At 41.7% G+C, this 17,119-nt stretch overlaps 3 protein-coding genes across 7 annotated transcripts; 2 read left to right on the top strand and 1 right to left on the bottom strand.

Annotated features, from left to right (window-relative positions):
- The first annotated feature begins 137 nt into the window (after positions 1 to 137).
- dram2b (DNA-damage regulated autophagy modulator 2b) lies at positions 138 to 4,339 on the top strand. The gene is made up of 8 exons (XM_020107187.2): positions 138 to 623; positions 1,338 to 1,531; positions 1,733 to 1,800; positions 1,903 to 2,045; positions 2,150 to 2,327; positions 2,505 to 2,587; positions 2,769 to 2,861; positions 3,297 to 4,339. Exons 2-8 carry the CDS (start codon positions 1,401 to 1,403, stop codon positions 3,429 to 3,431), a joined length of 831 nt encoding a protein of 276 aa, XP_019962746.1. The 5' UTR covers positions 138 to 623; positions 1,338 to 1,400; the 3' UTR covers positions 3,432 to 4,339.
- Positions 4,340 to 4,621: 282 nt separating this feature from the next.
- c2h6orf89 (chromosome 2 C6orf89 homolog) lies at positions 4,622 to 10,564 on the bottom strand. 5 transcript variants are annotated; one of them, XR_011244162.1, is made up of 9 exons: positions 10,477 to 10,564; positions 9,055 to 9,336; positions 8,583 to 8,748; positions 8,027 to 8,175; positions 7,608 to 7,759; positions 7,333 to 7,468; positions 7,062 to 7,185; positions 5,605 to 6,816; positions 4,622 to 5,555 (listed from the first exon to the last, which is right to left on the bottom strand). XR_011244162.1 is itself a non-coding variant. In XM_020107183.2 (8 exons), the coding sequence occupies exons 2-8, from the start codon at positions 9,241 to 9,243 to the stop codon at positions 6,734 to 6,736; spliced, it is 999 nt and encodes a 332-aa protein (XP_019962742.1). In that variant the 5' UTR covers positions 9,244 to 9,336; positions 10,477 to 10,564; the 3' UTR covers positions 4,622 to 6,733. The 5 variants fall into 5 exon arrangements, 4 of the variants coding, with proteins under 4 accessions (XP_019962742.1, XP_019962744.1, XP_019962743.1 ...); XM_020107183.2 differs by having other exon boundaries at positions 4,622 to 6,816; XM_020107185.2 differs by having other exon boundaries at positions 4,622 to 6,816; positions 10,378 to 10,502.
- Positions 10,459 to 16,889, top strand: nfs1 (NFS1 cysteine desulfurase). Its single transcript, XM_020107190.2, has 13 exons — positions 10,459 to 11,683; positions 12,325 to 12,401; positions 12,482 to 12,598; positions 12,742 to 12,825; positions 13,533 to 13,685; positions 13,802 to 13,895; positions 14,032 to 14,166; positions 14,259 to 14,416; positions 14,503 to 14,608; positions 14,755 to 14,836; positions 14,935 to 15,018; positions 15,408 to 15,497; positions 15,731 to 16,889. Exons 1-13 carry the CDS (start codon positions 11,578 to 11,580, stop codon positions 15,792 to 15,794), a joined length of 1,350 nt encoding a protein of 449 aa, XP_019962749.2. The 5' UTR covers positions 10,459 to 11,577; the 3' UTR covers positions 15,795 to 16,889.
- Positions 16,890 to 17,119: the final 230 nt, after the last annotated feature.

Consider the following 17,119-nt stretch of genomic DNA (forward strand, 5'->3'; position numbering starts at 1 on the left):
TTTGTAGAGTCAGTATTATTTTAGAGAGTAAAATAAACCTTTAGAAGGATTAATTTACTTCATAATTTTTATGTGTGTTTTTAGAATTTGGGGAGATGCATAGAATAATAGAAGGTACGGTGGCTGAGAGAGGGCGAATAGAAAAAACATGCAAATCCAGGAAAACCTCTTAACCTGAAGTCAGCTGCTCGTCAGTGGTGATGACAGAATTGAACTACAGCAGCTTCATCACCTTTGTCCTTTCGCTATTTGCAGCGCGTTTCTGTGTTGGTGTCAGCGCACATGTCGTCAAATCGACGACGTTGTTGTCTTAGTTTGCGCATGTTCGTTGTATTTGCGTGTGTTTTTCTTGCGGTAATTTGCATCGCGTTCGGCTCTATCGGCCACCGTAGATCTGCCTGTGAGTCCCGGTGCAGGGCACAGGAGCCCTTGTGTGCTGTCACTGAGCCCTCTGTCGTGTTTGACTCAATAAACATCGAGTCTGTGAACTTTCAGACGTCACGCGCTCAAACTAGGAAACTCTCAGAATCACTTTGTGACTTTGATCGTCGCGGATTCTGGTTTGAGGTTCGGGGACTCGTGTGGTCGCAGGAGGATCGTTGTCGTCACTGGACTCGAGTAACGTGAGTCTCATTATGTTTGTGTTCATGTGACGCGTCATGTTTTATCTCGTTTCTTCAGTCCAGCAGCAGATGAGCTTAAAACTCTAGAAACTTTATTTATAACTCCCGTGTAGCTCGCTAACGTTATCCAGCTAGCGGATGTTCATTTGCATAGTGTTTGCTAACCACTTAGCTTAATGCTACTGTATATTAGTCGGACGTGTGTGAATGTGCGTCCAGTGTTAGCCGATACATGTGTCCTGTAGTGTTTGATAGTTTCAGTGCAAGTAAACGCGGTACTTTATGTTATGTGATGCTTAGTGTTGGTCAAAAGCGTAAAATTGACAGGTTTTTAAATGGAGTTTGGTTTCAGTGAGGACCACTGACTTCTTTACTTTCATTTCCGCACTGAGATCACAGGGACTTTGCTGATCTGTGTCCTTTGATGACTCCGTTACACAGGAAGTCGACGATAAATATTGTCACATGATCACACTCCAATTCACTAAAACCATATTTGACCAATTCTTAACATTTTTACTTTCTATATTTTTTAAATATAATTTAACCAAAGAAACTCAAAAGTACAAACAAGTACTCATACATGCAAATAATAAAAAACAAGATAAGGAATAATAAATGTCATGTTCTGTAGGAGAGAATGCAGATGTTGATTACAGCAGTGTGTTGTATATGTGTAATGAGTGTGTGTCACTCTTTGTGTGTTGTGTACAGGGCGGAGTGAACCAGCAACACACACACACACACACACACACACACACACACGGTGGAGAGGCAATGTGGTGGTTCCAGCAGGGTCTGTGCTTCCTGCCCGCCGCTCTGGTCGTCTGGACGTCGGCGTCCTTCGTCTTTGCGTATATCACAGCGGTGGTGCTGAGACATGTGGATCCTCTTGTGCCGTACATCAGGTGCGAGTCTGGACTACGCCTCACCTCCGTTATATCTCTCGGTCATGAAAAGACTTGAAGCATATTGTATTTGATTCCCTCTAAAGGGCCTTAGAACAAATGAAAGAGTCTGATGTTAAGTTTGAAAAAGTTTCTGATCTTTTTGTTTCTACTCTTTTTTCCCTGTTGAACTCAATAAGTCAAACTTCTTCTGTGTTGCAGCGACACAGGAACGATGGCACCAGAGAGGTGTGTGTTCGGCATCATGCTGGATGTGTCGGCCTTTTTAGGTAACATATATATATTCCCTTGTCTTGTCCATATCATCTATCAGCACCGATCAATAAGTATATATTTTCAGAAATGTATTTAAACTGATGATGTGTTTGCAGGTATGGCCACGGTCTACGTGCGTTACAAACAGGTGGAGGCTCTGACAGGTGAGGACAAGCTAACGCTCCACAGATTCAACCGCTTGGCGCTGCTGCTCGGCTGGATCAGCTCCCTCGGGATGTGCGTGGTCGCCAACTTCCAGGTGAGTGCTGCTGATCCTGGATCAGTTCACATTTGTGCAAGGTCTGCAGTAAATTTAAGTGTGTGTGTGTGTGTGTGTGTGTGTGTGTGTGTGTGTCGGAGCAGAAGACCACACTGTTCTCCATGCACCTGTTGGGTGCGGTGCTCACCTTCGGGGTCGGGGCTCTCTACATCCTGGTCCAGATGCTGCTGTCGCTCAAGATGCAACCTCACGTCCACAGCAGGAGCATTTACCTGATCCGCCTCGGCATCGGAGTCTGGACCCTGAGCAGCATCATCTCCAGTATCCTTTAACACAGAGTCCAGCAGAGTTAGTCGACTTGAGTCAGTAAGAGCAGAGTTGTATTGATCCGAACCACTGAGGATGTTTTTAGTGAAGGTGTTTAGAGACACACTCCTCTCAGATCTTCTCTGAACACATTTTTAAAATAATGATTTGTGATCTTTAACAGTTTGTCAGTGTTTGTATCATCAGTCATCTTGTACAGCAGTTTACCAGGAGTGGACTTACCTCACAAAATGCACTGGACTCCTGGAGAGAAGGTCAGTAGTCCTCTTTGTGTGTGTTGACCTTTAGAGGAGGATGTAATTTTCATATCGTGGTGCCACTTCCAATAGGATCATATTAGACCAGATGCATCAAAGTCTGTGACTAACTTTTAGTTCTTAGGATGGATACGCAACTTTTTTCTAATATTTAAACATTTGGTTTGAATTTTTCCAGGGTTACACGGCTCATCTCATCAGCACCGTGTCTGAGTGGTCTCTGGCCTTTTCCTTCATCAGCTTCTTCCTCACCTACATCAGAGATTTTCAGGTATTTAGTCTCATCTTCTCACAGCTTCAGATGACCTGGTGCTTCTTTGTTTAATCCATCCAAAGATTTTACAAATCTCAAGTTGTGGTTTTATGGGGGGGGTTTGTTTTGGCGGACTATTTCTCGGCTGGGTGCAGGGACTTCCTAGAATTACCATGAGGGTTTCAGACAGGAACTTGTTGCACAAATATATTTTTTAGTACAGATTAAATAAAACTGTTAAAGTTTTAAAAGATGCTGGTAGGTGTATTTTTAAACTTTCGACGAATCCAGGTTAACTGCTTCAAGACTCTATGCTAAGCTAGTCTAACCACGCCCAGTTTCATATTATACAGACACAAGTGTGGTTGATTGAACAATCTACCTTTTGCTTTATGATCAAAGATCTGGATTCAGATACTACTGACAAACATTTCCTTTTTTGTTTTAATGTAGAAAATTAGCTTGCGAGCGGAGGTAGATTTGAAGAGCAGCCACCTGTACGACTCTCCACATGGAAGCATCGCGGGTTCACATCATCACAAACGTGAAGCCTCGGAGTCGTCTCCGCTGCTGGCAGGAGGAACGTGACCCACAGAAGGGCATCTGACCAAAATATGCTTTTTCTAATCACGTTTAACAATTTCTTATAGAGCGCTTCTAAAAGCCGTGGTGGCTCTTAAAGGGTCACTTCACCCAAACATATTTCCTGTCCTTCCTCTAATGGGATCTATCAGTAGAGATACCAAGCAGTGGAATTTTGTATATTGTTTTTTTATATCTGAAATGTGAGCCAATGGATTTATAAACTGTAAGCGGGAAACACTCCAGTCCGCCATGTTCAACTTACAGCATCTTAATGATTTTTTTACAGTCTGTGATTCTAATTCCTTGTTTTGAGGAGAGTATTAATATTTACAGCTCTTTTATTGAAGTTGGGGGAGAATCACTGACAATAACATTTCTCCCTGCTGGAGATTCAGGAGCTTAATTAACCTGAGTTAGTGCTAACCTGTAATGCTAATCTAACAGTTTATCATCGATAAATACATTTTAAAAGTTATGTATTAATTTTTTCACTAAATATTAAAACAAATATACAACAAAAATAAATGTGAGCTTTACATGTATGAACAAGAGCTGATCGAGCAACACATCCTATTTTTATAATGCTGCAAACTTAGCTCTGTGGAATTCACTGAATCTTTCAGTCACAAGCTGAACTGATTGTACTTCACATTGATCTGTTAACTGTTTTATCTTCAGTGCACCTTTAACCTGTTTCCATGTAAACCAGGTTTGATATTATGTGATTTCACTTGATTAGAGAAACCGAGTCATTCCTGAGAAGTAAATGGGAAACACTTGTAATGCTAATTAGCATTAGCACAGTATAAAAGCATTTTGACATAAACGTGTCTAAAGACAAAGTGTTGATTATTGTAAATTGTCTGTCAACAATTATAACTTCTGTCAAGAAACTTCAGTAATTACATCTATTTTGAAATCTTGTCATTCATTCTCTGTTTATACAGCAGCCTCTGCTCCCACAGGAGGAGATGTTGGAATCGTTTGTAAAAACACGAATGAAGATTTATATCCACTTCAAACTACATCATTTGTTTAAACCCTTTAGCTGCTGCTTGTAGTTGATGATAGAATCTAAGTGCTGCCTGTTAACTTGGGTTCATGGTGTTCTTTGTTTCATGGAGGTTGTGTTTTGTTGTTCAGTAAAACAACCACATTTTCAAACACACATGTATCACACTGTTACACAGACGGAAGCAAAAACAGCAACTTTTAATTTTCTCATAAAACTTTTACATTTCTATGCAAAGCCAACGGTTTTAAAGATTCACCCCCCGATTTGTTTTTAGAAGTGGCGTTTGGAAACTTGAACAAAACGAGGGTGTGTGTCTTTAAAACACAGAAATTCAAATTTCACAGGCATTTACTTTGGCAAACTGATTTTACAATAGACTTCTGTCCACACCATGAAAAACCCCGATCATGCACAAAATATTTCTTCTACTTCTTCATGGACTGTTTTCTCAGAATCTGCTGGAGATGATCTGTTAACCTCTGTCAGTACTGATAATCACAAGTGATAATCCAAAGTTAAATAATATTAATTATAGTTAATGGCTTCAACATATATACAATCATAACAATAAATTATTACACTGAAAGTAGATCAGCAGCTTTGTCCATAAAATCTCAAAATTAAAAACATCTTAAGCAGATAAACAACATGTGGGAGGAAACTAAACTATAAAATATTTCCGGGTTTGTGATGATGTGTTTGAGTTTGAGCGGTAAGTTGTTGTTAAAGGTTCAGTTCACCCACATAACAGAAAAAAACTCCGCCAGTGGTGTTATGAGTCTGAATATTGTAGTTTTATTTGTTTTTATGAGACAAATTAGTCTTTTAATGGCTAATTGATTAATAATTGAAGCTCTATATTTAACAACTACAATAGGAGCTTGATTAGTGATTTCTCTGTGGAAAATTTTAAATTTAAAAGTTATTTTTCCCTAAATTAAAGATTGTCAGGAAGCAACAAACTCAACATTTCTGTTTTTGCAAAGAAGTAATCAAAGAAGATTTGATTATATTTGCTTCAAATTTACCTAATAATAATTTGACAACTGCAACAGGCCTGGGAGTAATTTAGATTTAGCAGCAGATTAAAATCAAACTACTCATAAGAAAAACTTTGTGAAATTACTCAGCTGGGTGAACTGGCCCTTTAACACGAGGAACCAGTTAAAGAGCAGAAGGTGTGTCTCAGAACTTCAGCAGGAAGTGACCATTCAAACCCGGCTCTTAATGTTAGGATCGTGTCATCCAAATAAAAACAGCTTTTCTGGGTTCTGAGACGTTTACGATGGTTTAGAAAGTAGAAATACTAACATTTTGTTTGCAGGTCGGGTCCTGTGGAAAACCTTTTGGAGCTCCAGGGGACTTTCTCCATTGCAGCAATTAGTCGTATCCAGCTCTGTTTTAAGATGTCATTAAGAAATTCCTGATGCCCACATCTATCAATGATAAATGATAAACATGATGCTCGGACTAATTCTATTAAATTATTAGAGGCTAGGGACAAACAGTTGGGCTGTGGGTTCTTAACTTCCTGAATAAAATCAATCAGAATATGCACGATGGAAACAGCTGCATTGACTGATATTCAAACTGAACATGTTAGTCTGACATGGTGTTTGGGAAAAGTGATTATTTCGTAACCGTCCAGACGACATAGTTTTCAGACATCAGGCTGTGGAAACCGTAGTCAGGCACAATTAACGTTTGTCGCATCAGTCACGGACATGTGTCCATTCAGGAAGTGTTAGTTCCAACAACCTGTGCAGCTGCAAAGATTAACAGACAAAAAGATGGCATCCACATTCTCAGTCACACAAAGCTGAGATTGATTCTGATATTTTAACTGGAAACAGATCAGAGATGTGGGAGGTGATTTAAAGGTGATCCACTACTTTCTGAAAAAGAGAAACACCTATTATTTTTAGTTCTGCTTGAAGCTATGGCACAAGCACATGCAGAACACCAGAGCTGCTAATGCAGAGAGTTTACTAACGTGTTGTTCACAAGGACAAAGTTATGAAGTCAGATGTCCGACCTCCGCTCTTTAAACATGTAGGAAGTCCAGTTTTTCCTAAATGAAGTCACGTGAGCAGAGGTTTCCAGTTCTCTGAGGAGTCCACCCAGGTTTACTAGACGTGTAAAAGACAGGAGGGTTATAAGGCATCAGTGGACGGGGCCACACGGAGGCCGACGCGCTCCGAAACACCTTTGCTGGAAGTCTTAAACGTCCACAGCTGATCTGCGTGTTCCCAGTCCTCAACTCTGTCCATCGCTTGGCTCCACCTGAACGTTAAAAGGCAGATCCGTCACAGATGATGTTCTGGCCTCGACCGGGGAAAAGCTCCATCTGCCAGTAACGAGGGTCAGCGTACACTGCACAGGTGAAAGGTCAGAGGGAACAACTGTCAGAGCAGGCAGCTTCAGCAGCTACATGAAACTCAGGTGTTTGATCCAAGGGGTCGTGAGAACAGATACTGCAGAGAACACACCTCAAAGACGGAGCGTTTCTATTTTCTATTTCTTCCTCTGTCATCATTTTATCATTTTTGTGTATGAAGTAGTAATTTTTCTCACATGTCCACATGTTTGTGGATAGAAACAGAAGCAGCAGACGTTACCCATGTCTCCAGGTGTTAGCCACAGGTTGAAGGAGCTGCAGTGTTTCTGACAGCGTTGAACAGGCAGAACTCGAACTGTGGGCAGCCCCTCACCCACCACCAGCCAGCCCAGCACCCTGACGCCCTGTAACACAGGCAGCAGAGAACTTTTAACAAACCCTGAGGGTGTGATGATAGAGAGGTGTACACCACTGACGTCCCACAGTCTGCTACCTGACAACTGCACCTTGTGTTTCTCACTGCGTGGACGTCTGGACTCAGCTGGACTCACCTTGCTCTGGGAGTTTGTGCTGTGGGTGACCAGGCACCGCTGCAGGATGGTCCCAGCACTGTCCAGCAGGGGACAGAGCTCAGCCTTGGGGAAGAGCCACCTCAACACCTTCTCCCTGGTTCCAGAGCTGAACCTCCTGCAGAAACAACACAACACACACCGTCAATCATTAGATATCGCTGTGGGCAACACATTTATCAAACTACACTAAATATTACACATGAATCCAAGTTTTGTTTTCTGGAAACGTTTCATAATTGAACTCAATTGTGCACCAGAGCAGGGTGAAGTTGGCGGGGCCCTGAGGGAGGCCGAAGTTGTGGTTCTGCAGGCCGTCGTCCTCCTCTAGCAGAATCGACATGGACCCTGAATGGGCCAAGTAGAGCTCCTCCAGCTGCTGCCGCTGGACGCTGAGAGACTCCCCCCCCTGCAGAGACCAGCATGAACAAGAGGAATGGTTGGATGGGGGACGTGATCACACAACACTTGTCATATGACGTCATGTGGAAACAGTGCAGAGCCATTTGAAAAGTAATGACAAACATATTTCCCCTGTTAATAAGTTGTTAATCATTCACATTTAAAAATACATGTGAGATAAATGTATTTTGTATTCTTTAAAGATGCTGTTCTTAAAGTTTGCACCCATGTTGTGACATGAGGGGGCCTGACTGTGGCCGTGTTGATCACTGACCTTCAGCAGGACCAGCTGTGGCCCCCGTCGCAGATTCACCGTCCCTCTAAGGCTCTCTGGGACCTCCAGCACAGAGGAGATCTCTGCACAGCCCGAACAGTTCACCAGACTGTGCCTGAGTGAGCCGGCGCTCCACCATTCATGGAAACCTGCAAAAAAACACACATTTACTACAATCAAACTACTAAAGTCTTAAATTGTCCATATTTTGTTTATTTACAAGTAATTTGAGGTTCAACTATGACGGGTTAACATGCTTTAATGTTTAAAATATTCATTATTTTTCACATACATGCTACAGTGCCTCTTTTCTCCCACTGTGTGAGATGCCTGTTTCAGCTCTTGGCCCTAAAAATGCCCGGTCTGCTGTAGTTGGTCACTTTTTGTGTTTGTTCAACCGCTTAACGTGTCAGAGACCAAACTAAAAAATTTATTAAACTTTTTATTCTTTAGATACAAATGACATTGTCATTAGGGGAAAAAATGTATGTGTGGTTTTATATGTGCATCTGTGAGAGTTATTGGAAACAGAAATATTGAGTGATCATGTTCAGACCTTGCAGGTTGTACTTCTTGGCGATGGGCAGAGACAACAGGCGAACGTGGCTGAGGGGCGACGACCAGTTGTAGCAGCCCAGGTTGACCAGACCGAGCTGGGGGGAAGTCTGAGGGTAGGTGAAGGCCAGCACCACCACCAGCAGGAAGCCCACTGCCACCACAAACTGCAAAGACAACAGGGACATTACCAACACAGACAGACGAGTCCTTCCTCAGAGCACAGACAATTATGAGTAAACCTTAATTATCTGTATTCTCTATGACAAATAAATGATTTGTTTTAGACAAAGTATATAATATAATTTGTATTTTCTAGAAATAAATTCATCTCGCAGTTTGATAAAACATGACTGCTGTGCTGCAGACAGAGGGGGAAAACTTTGTACCAAAGCATAACATGGGTCTTTCAGTCATAAAAGGTTGACAAACACATAAAAACTAAAGAGAAATTAATTAAAAACAGGCCTGACCTTGATGGCAGCTCTCAGGATGGGGAACTGCGGGGGCTCTCTCCTGGGCTCGTTGGTCTCCAGGACCTGCTTGATGAACCTCTCGATCTCCCTCTCCGACATGCCGTAGCGGTAGCCCGACTGGCGGAGGATGTCTATGCTCTCGGACAGTTTGTCGTAGATACATGGCTCGCTCATCGTCGTTCCCATGGCAGCAGCTTCAATAACAGCGGCGGTGTCAGCAGCTTCTTGGTCAAACTGATCAATCTTCAGCCGCTTCGGGATCTAGGAGCATGGTGTACCCTGTGAGGTGATCTGAGATGTTAGCTGACACATCATAACTTTCAACACCAGCTGATTATCATAGCTAGGACACTTCTGTACTGATAAACTGCTCTGTGATATTTATTAACCCTTTCCTCGCTCGTTGTCCTTTTGCAGAGAGGGGAAAGTTGTATTTACTCTTTACTCTAAGATAGTTTTCATGTCCTTGGCTTTGAAACACAACCAAATATTGTGGTTTCCTGTTTGCCAACCAGACAGAGCATGAAAGAGAGAAAAAGATTTTTCAATGTAAACATAACGTACAACATAAAGACAGAACATGACGGTGAAGGTGGGTGCTGCACAGGACGACTGGTGACCGAGGTGCAGTTTACACATGTGCATGTGACTAAATAAATAAAAGTGACCATGACTGAGAATAATGAAGAGTATACTAAACAGATTATATATGTATATATTAAATGTAGATAGAGCAAGTGTCACTGTGCAACTAGTGAAAATAAAAGTAGTAGAGCTAGTACAAATAGTACTTAAGTGCTCGAGTATGTATAATATATATTACAGCAAAGAACACTGTCACTGTCGAGATGAAGTGAAATACAACTTTCTAAGTCATACATGAAAATACATATTTTATATTTCCTCCTTCATTCACAGCTTTTCTTTGCAGTAAATCATTTGTGGACGTGTGAACCGAAACAAACCAAAGTGAACTGATAGAAATAACGAGGCCGGAAGTTTAGTTCACGGAGTAAAACTCACAAGTTTATTCGGAGACGCGTGATGTCGTTACGTGTGAGACGGGTTTTTTTTTTTTTAAACGTCACTCGCCGGTTACGTGAAAACAGTCGAGATGAAATAAAGTAACGCGATCCTTACGTTAACGAAGGTTTCACCGCAACAACGCAAGTTGTCACCGGAGTCACAGAAACCAACAGAGCAGCTGCGTCTGGAGCACTGACAGCAGTCAACTGACAGGTTAGCTTGTGATGCTAGCCCCGGCTAACGCTCTCGGTTCCCGTCCGGAAACAAACTCCGGACACGAAGCGCAGATCTGACCTCAGAGTGAGATCCGCCGCCGCCGAGGAGGCGCTCGTCTCTCTCGTCGCGGACTCAAATCAACGCGTTTTAAAGGAAATCAAATAAGTTGCTAACTACCGAGCATGGCTGCCACAGTCCGACGGTGCTCTTCTTCTCCTTTTGTTTTTTTGGTAGTTCTGACGCCTAATGTTACTGCCCCCTACTGGATGAAACCGTGACTACAACAAGCGCAAATCATGTTCTGGAATATAAACTCAAATGTTGTTGAATTAAATCTAAAAGAAATGTAAAGAGAGTAACTGTGGATACTGTTTATAAATTATGAGCAAAAATAACACACAAAAACAATATAAATATGACATTTATATGAATCATTTACGTTTTCTTACGTCATTTTTTTCATTTTGTTTACTAAAAAAATGGTAATATTGAGCCGGACACGGGTGATTTAGTCTGTTTATATAAAACCTAATACAAGTGTCCCACATTAAAGTGACCTGTGCCCGTTTCCGGTTCTTGTGCAACTGAAATATTGCATTGACCTCGAGTTGAGTCAAGCTGCAGCATGGATGAGAACATGTTCCGGGAACTCCACTAAAATAAAACTGTGATGGGGTTTTAAAAATGCATAAAAACAGGAAATATAAAATCACAGTAAATACCATGGGAAACAGCTATACACCGTACAACAGAGGTATTAAAATACAACAATCAGAAACCAAACAAACATCAGATTCAAGCAAATTAAAGACAATAAATCCAGTAAATGACAAAAGAAATAAAATGAGTATACGAGGAGTGTGCGACAATACCAAAGTCAATTAAAAAGCCAAATGTCTTTAGATACCCTGTCTCAATGATAATCAGGCAGGATAGGTCGTTTTAATGTTTATTTATATTTAATCATTATTCTAGTTTGATGTTTTGTTGACAGTGTTTTATTGTGAAGGGGCAGGTCGGAAGTGTGTGTTGCTCTCCTCCGTCGCTTTGACGTGGACGAGTCTGAGCAGCGTTACTCAACTAAATCAAACTTCTCCACGTTCTCATCTTTCTTTTTATTCCCTCGTCGTCTTCTCAGAGTTTCCTCCGCAGGAACCAGCCGCTCCAGCAGCTTCCACCCGGTTTACCCTCGGCTGCGGTCCGCTTGTTGTTGTTGTCGTCGTCGTCGTCTCCGGAGGGTCAAGCGGGTCTCCAGGTGAAAACCAGCCCGCCTTTGAGATGCTTTCCCCGGGCAGGGCCGTCTCCTCCCGGCTGCTCAGGCCGGCCGCCTGGTTCCCTCGGCGGCTGGGCTCTGAGGGGAGAGCCGCCAGCTCTCTGCAGAAAGGTAACATCAAACTAGCCCGTGTCTGAGGCTCAGATCAGCAGCTAGCATGAAGCTAATCCCAAAGTGACGCAGTTTAGAGAGGAGACAGAAAACTTCTCAACGAACAAACAGAGGAATGAGATGTTAGATAAAGACACGTGAGAGATAAGGGACTACTATGAACTCATTGATCAATGGTGTTAACAAACCTGCCTTATTATTTTAAATGGCTCCGGCTCTGTTTTACAAATTGTTTTGCCTTAATGTACCTTTTTCATTTTGCTTAGTTATTTACAAATGTGCACGTTTTATGTGTTTTCCCTGAATATCTTCAGGTTTGAGTGATGGGACCTGACCAGTGTGACTTATTGTGGGAATAAAAACAAGAGAAACGTCTGTTGGTATAGATCAATATATTTAAGCTGCACCACAGACTAGAGAGTCCTGATTAACAAAACACTTGGTAGATCTATATTATAAGGACATTTTTATCATCATGATAAACACACATTTTATATTTTATATTAGCTGCTCCCACGAATCAATATTGATTGGTTGTCTAGTCTTCATTCCAACATTGTGTAGTGGTTCGTTCAGTAAGTACTCATTGTTTCAGTCCAGGATCATGCAGATCTGACTAAACTCTCGTTGTTGTGCTGCAGAGATGATAAAGAAACATGAACTGGAGAAAGATGAGCTCCGCCCCCTCTACATGGATTTCCAGGCCACCACTCCCATGGTAACAGTCATGTTTTCATGGATGCAGTAAAAGTTAGATTCAGTGGAAGAGTTATTTACTCACTAATGCGTGTTGTGCAGGACCCCCGGGTGTTGGACGCCATGTTGCCCTACCAGGTGAATTACTACGGTAACCCTCATTCCAGGACACACGCCTATGGCTGGGAGAGCGAGAGCGCCATGGAGGTTGCCAGGAAGGTAGACGGACAATCATTTCTTTTTTGTAAAAGTTGTAAATAACATTTGATTTTGATCGTGTTCTTCATTCCATGAAGACTAAGTTTGATAGAGCGTCATTGACCGTGTTCTCTCTCTCTCTCTCTCTTTCTCTCCCTGAGCAGCAGGTAGCTGACCTGATTGGTGCTGATCCCAGAGAGATCGTCTTCACCAGTGGAGCCACAGAGTCCAACAACATGGCGATCAAGGTCTCACTCTTCTCCTCTTCATCACTTCTTTGTTCCCTTCTTCATCACCTTGTCCTTCCCCTCCTCTCACCACTACCCCCCTCCTCCATTTGTTTTGCTTATCGAGGAGAACAGATCGAGAGCAGAGTGAGTTAGCAGAGGAGAACACAGTCTGATCACACTGAGAACACTGAAACAAATGAGGATGCAGGAAGAAGAGAGAAAGAACGTAGCTGCAAATACAGATTGAGAGCAAAACGAAAACACCCTATGAACAACATGAGAAGAAGAACTGAAGTAGGACTCATTAAAAATTAGAACAATGTAAGAACACAATGGAAACACTTGAAAGTGCCCTAAGAACACAACAGGAATTAAGGGAGAACAGCTTGAGAACAAGTGACTACACCATATATATACTAAATACTATATGAGAACATATTCATAACCCACTGAGAATACGTGGAAATTGATTGAGAACAGTAAAAGAACAAATAAGGACACTAAGTATGAGAATAAAAAAAAGAACCGAATGAGGATGCAGTAAGAACTATTGCAATAACAACAGAAAAAAACAAATGTGGGTGCATTTATAACAGAATCAATACTGAACAGAATGAAAAACAAATGCCTGAACACTGTGTGAGTACAAATTAAAATGCAGTAAGAAGCAAACAAGACAGAGCTGGAACCAGTTTTATGAGACAACACCTCTTTGTCTCATGCAGGGTGTGGCCAGGTTCTACCAGGCCAAGAAGCGTCACGTGATCACCACACAGACAGAACACAAATGTGTCCTGGACTCGTGTCGAGTTCTGGAATCAGAGGGATTCAGCATCACTTACCTGCCAGTCCAGCAGAACGGACTGCTGGACCTGGAGGTACACACACAGAACCGTCACACAGAAACCACACACAACATACACACAGAATTTACACAAGTCAACATAAACAATGTACTGGGCATTTTTAAAACACACCGTGTGCATGTTTTCAGCTGCTTGAGGCCTCCATCCGTCCTGACACATGTCTGGTGTCGGTGATGACTGTCAACAACGAGATTGGAGTCAAGCAGCCTATCAAGGAAATCGGTAACTATGACAACACATCCATGTTGTTTACTCCCCATTTCAATGAGTTTAAATAAATCAAATCGCTGTGACCATGTTTATATGTTACTCTGATCAAAACTGTTGTCTCATTGGATTTTCCTCTTCCTGCTCTCAGGTCAGATGTGTCGCTCTAGAGGAGTCTTCCTTCACACCGATGCTGCTCAGGCTGTCGGAAAGATTCCCGTCAACGTCATCGACTGGAAGATTGACTTGATGTCCATCAGTGGTCACAAGATCTACGGACCCAAAGGTTAGATTAGCAGTTATTGGATTGTGGGTTGGGCAGATCCACCTATACCTGTAAGTTTGATTGAGACGATGTCTGTGTGTGTGTGTGTACAGGTGTGGGGGCTTTGTATGTGCGTCGCCGGCCTAGGGTGCGTCTGGAGCCGCTGCAGAACGGGGGCGGGCAGGAGAGGGGGCTGCGCTCCGGTACTGTCCCCACCCCACTGGCTGTCGGGCTGGGAGCTGCCTGCAGCATTGCCCAGCAGGAGATGGAGGTAAAACAAACACAGTCAAACACACCAAGTCTCAGTAAATAAACCCAAATATCCTAATGAAAGTTTGTGTGTGTGTGTTTGTGTAGTATGATCATCACAGAGTGTCCATGTTGGCTAATCGTCTGGTCCAGAAGATCCAGTCTGCCACACCTGACGTTATAATGAACGGAGATTCACAGCAACGTTACCCAGGTACACACACACACACACACACACACACACACACACACACCACAGTCTTGCTTCAATTTCAACTAAACCTTTGTCAAGTCCAACTTAATGTTATAGGTTTTCAGTTTTATAGATGAGACAGATGAACTTATCTGTGTGTGTTTCAGGCTGTGTCAACCTGTCCTTTGCCTATGTGGAGGGAGAGAGTCTGTTGATGGCTCTGAAGGATATCGCTCTGTCATCTGGCAGGTCAGATACACTCTCTATATGAACAGGGGCGAAGCTTGTGAAAATATAAATTGACTCTTTCAAGATGAATTAATATTTGTGTTTGTCTCAATGGACAGTGCATGTACGTCAGCATCTCTGGAGCCCTCATACGTCCTCAGAGCAATCGGAGCAGATGAAGACTTGGCTCATTCTTCCATCAGGTATAAACACTGGTCATCCTCGCTGGAATCAGATCGTAATGACAATCCTGATAATAATCCAGATTAAAATCTTGAAAGTAACTCAGTCTGATTTTAATCAACTTGATTTGTCAACTCGGTGAAACAAAATTTCTTCTTGTCCAGAGTATAAATTATGATCGTGCTGATCATCAAGATTCTAAAGAAGTTTAAATTCATTTGTTTAAAAAAAAAAAAAAAGCAGTCAAAACAAAAATACATTTGTTAAGATCGTGTTTGTGTACAGTCACTGAACGTGCATTCGATGTGTCACATTTCAGACTCACATACAAGAAGAAGTCCTTTTATTTTCTTTGTGTTTTTCAGATTAATCTCATTCAGATTAATTTGAACCTGTGCTTGTTTGTCAGGTTTGGTATTGGCAGGTTCACCACAGAAGAAGAAATCGACTACACGGCAGAGAAATGTATCCAACAGGTCACTAGACTCCGAGAGATGAGGTGAGTTCACCTGGTTTGTTTCCAAACTCACTTCTCATATTTCTTGAGGAGCCTTTCTTCCTCTAAGTGATGTGATCTTGTGTTTAGTGAACACAGTTGTATTAATACTCAGAAATGATGAGCATGGTACTTTGGAACTGACTCATTGACTTATACTTACAGTACATTAACGTAATATTATGGTAAACACCCATTAACTTTTGTGTCTGTGTCTGTCTGTGTCTTTATGTCAGTCCTCTGTGGGAGATGGTTCAGGAAGGCATCGACCTGAAGAGCATCAAGTGGACGCAGCACTAGACTCCTCCCACTACTAGCTCCCTGCCTAGCTGCTGACAACAATGATAGCAGTGGTTATGATGGTTCCCAGGGAATTCTGGGGACGGACCAGCTTTTATTCTTCCCGTACACAAACACGCACAATCTTCCTGTCTGACTTGAAGTCTGTTTGTAGCTGTAGCTCTGTTGATGCTCCTGTAGTTGCTGTCGGGAGACGTTGCTCAGAGAGTTGAGCGACAACCACTTCTTGTTGTGATCATTCTGTTGTAAATCAGTCAACCTGGCGCTCATCAAGTTGAATTCTGTGTGTTGACTGAAAGGTTGTCAGAGGCCTGCATCACTAATCTGATTTCTTTGGGTCATCTGGTTTTAACTTCAGTGGTGATGTTGATGATGATGGTTTTTATTTGGCACCTTTAGCTCAGAGTTTACTCAACCAGCTTTGATTCACACATATTTATGTGCACGAGCAGGAGGTCTTGGTGATGATATGACATGAAACTGTGATACACATATATACATTTTATATTATTTACAGCCAGAGATTTCAAGTTGAGGTGTTTAAAGCAACGTTACAGGAGTTGTGGGATTTATTGAAAAGGCATTTAAATATGTTCAGTATTTTCACACGATCAGAAGAGACATCTTTGCTTTTTTGTCTCATGATGAACAAATAATAATAATAATATTATGTGCTAACACCTTTATTCAGATTGTTTTTACATATGTCAAGAACTACAAGACCTAAAGAAAAGTGTTATATTTAATCGCAATCACATTTAATCATCATCATGTCAGTGTAACATCCAATCAAACAGGTTTAGCAGCTGCATTTTGAGGCAGTGATTTCACCCCAGCAGCTCGTCTCTAAGATGATGAAGATAACTTCAGTCCCTCACATACTCACTGCCGTGTGTCTGACATTGATCCGGAGACTCTGAACATAAAAACAAACTGATGGAATCACTTGATAAATGTCTGGGAGGATTTAAATTATTTGTGTTCCTTGATGTTGTCAGCTGAGCCTCTCACTTATACTCATAGACTCCATTACTGTTACTCTCATCATTTATATTGTTACTCAATAAACTGCTGCTTCTTGGTTATGCAATAAAATTCTGTCTTATTTTTATTAACTATTTGTTCTCGAACAGACAAGTACATTTAATGGAAAAATTGCAACACACATTCAATTTTATAGTACAGCCTGTGGTATTTTGCAACACTGGTCCATAGAAAGGCCTTAATAGAAATTCAACATAAAGCACAATATAATAATAAAAACAACTAAATAACATGCATGAAATTAAATAATTTATGAAAAGCACCAGGATTATAATTAACAA

The sequence above is a fragment of the Paralichthys olivaceus genome, chromosome 2 (assembly GCF_024713975.1).
Source record: "Paralichthys olivaceus isolate ysfri-2021 chromosome 2, ASM2471397v2, whole genome shotgun sequence".
NCBI classification, from domain to species: Eukaryota; Metazoa; Chordata; class Actinopteri; order Pleuronectiformes; family Paralichthyidae; genus Paralichthys; species Paralichthys olivaceus.

Coding starts and splice junctions, on each gene's coding strand:
- nfs1 (XM_020107190.2), top strand. CDS start 11,578: ATGCTTTCCCCGGGCAGGGCCGTCTCCTCCCGGCTGCTCAGGCCGGCC. Junction 11,684..12,324: donor CGCCAGCTCTCTGCAGAAAG/GTAACATCAAAC, acceptor GTTGTGCTGCAG/AGATGATAAAGAAACATGAA. Junction 12,599..12,741: donor CCATGGAGGTTGCCAGGAAG/GTAGACGGACAA, acceptor CTCCCTGAGCAG/CAGGTAGCTGACCTGATTGG.
- dram2b (XM_020107187.2), top strand. CDS start 1,401: ATGTGGTGGTTCCAGCAGGGTCTGTGCTTCCTGCCCGCCGCTCTGGTC. Junction 2,046..2,149: donor GCGTGGTCGCCAACTTCCAG/GTGAGTGCTGCT, acceptor GTGTCGGAGCAG/AAGACCACACTGTTCTCCAT. Junction 2,328..2,504: donor CCTGAGCAGCATCATCTCCA/GTATCCTTTAAC, acceptor ACAGTTTGTCAG/TGTTTGTATCATCAGTCATC.
- c2h6orf89 (XM_020107183.2), bottom strand. CDS start 9,243: ATGGGAACGACGATGAGCGAGCCATGTATCTACGACAAACTGTCCGAG. Junction 7,186..7,332: donor GCACAAACTCCCAGAGCAAG/GTGAGTCCAGCT, acceptor CCTGTGTTACAG/GGCGTCAGGGTGCTGGGCTG. Junction 6,817..7,061: donor GCTAACACCTGGAGACATGG/GTAACGTCTGCT, acceptor TCACCTGTGCAG/TGTACGCTGACCCTCGTTAC.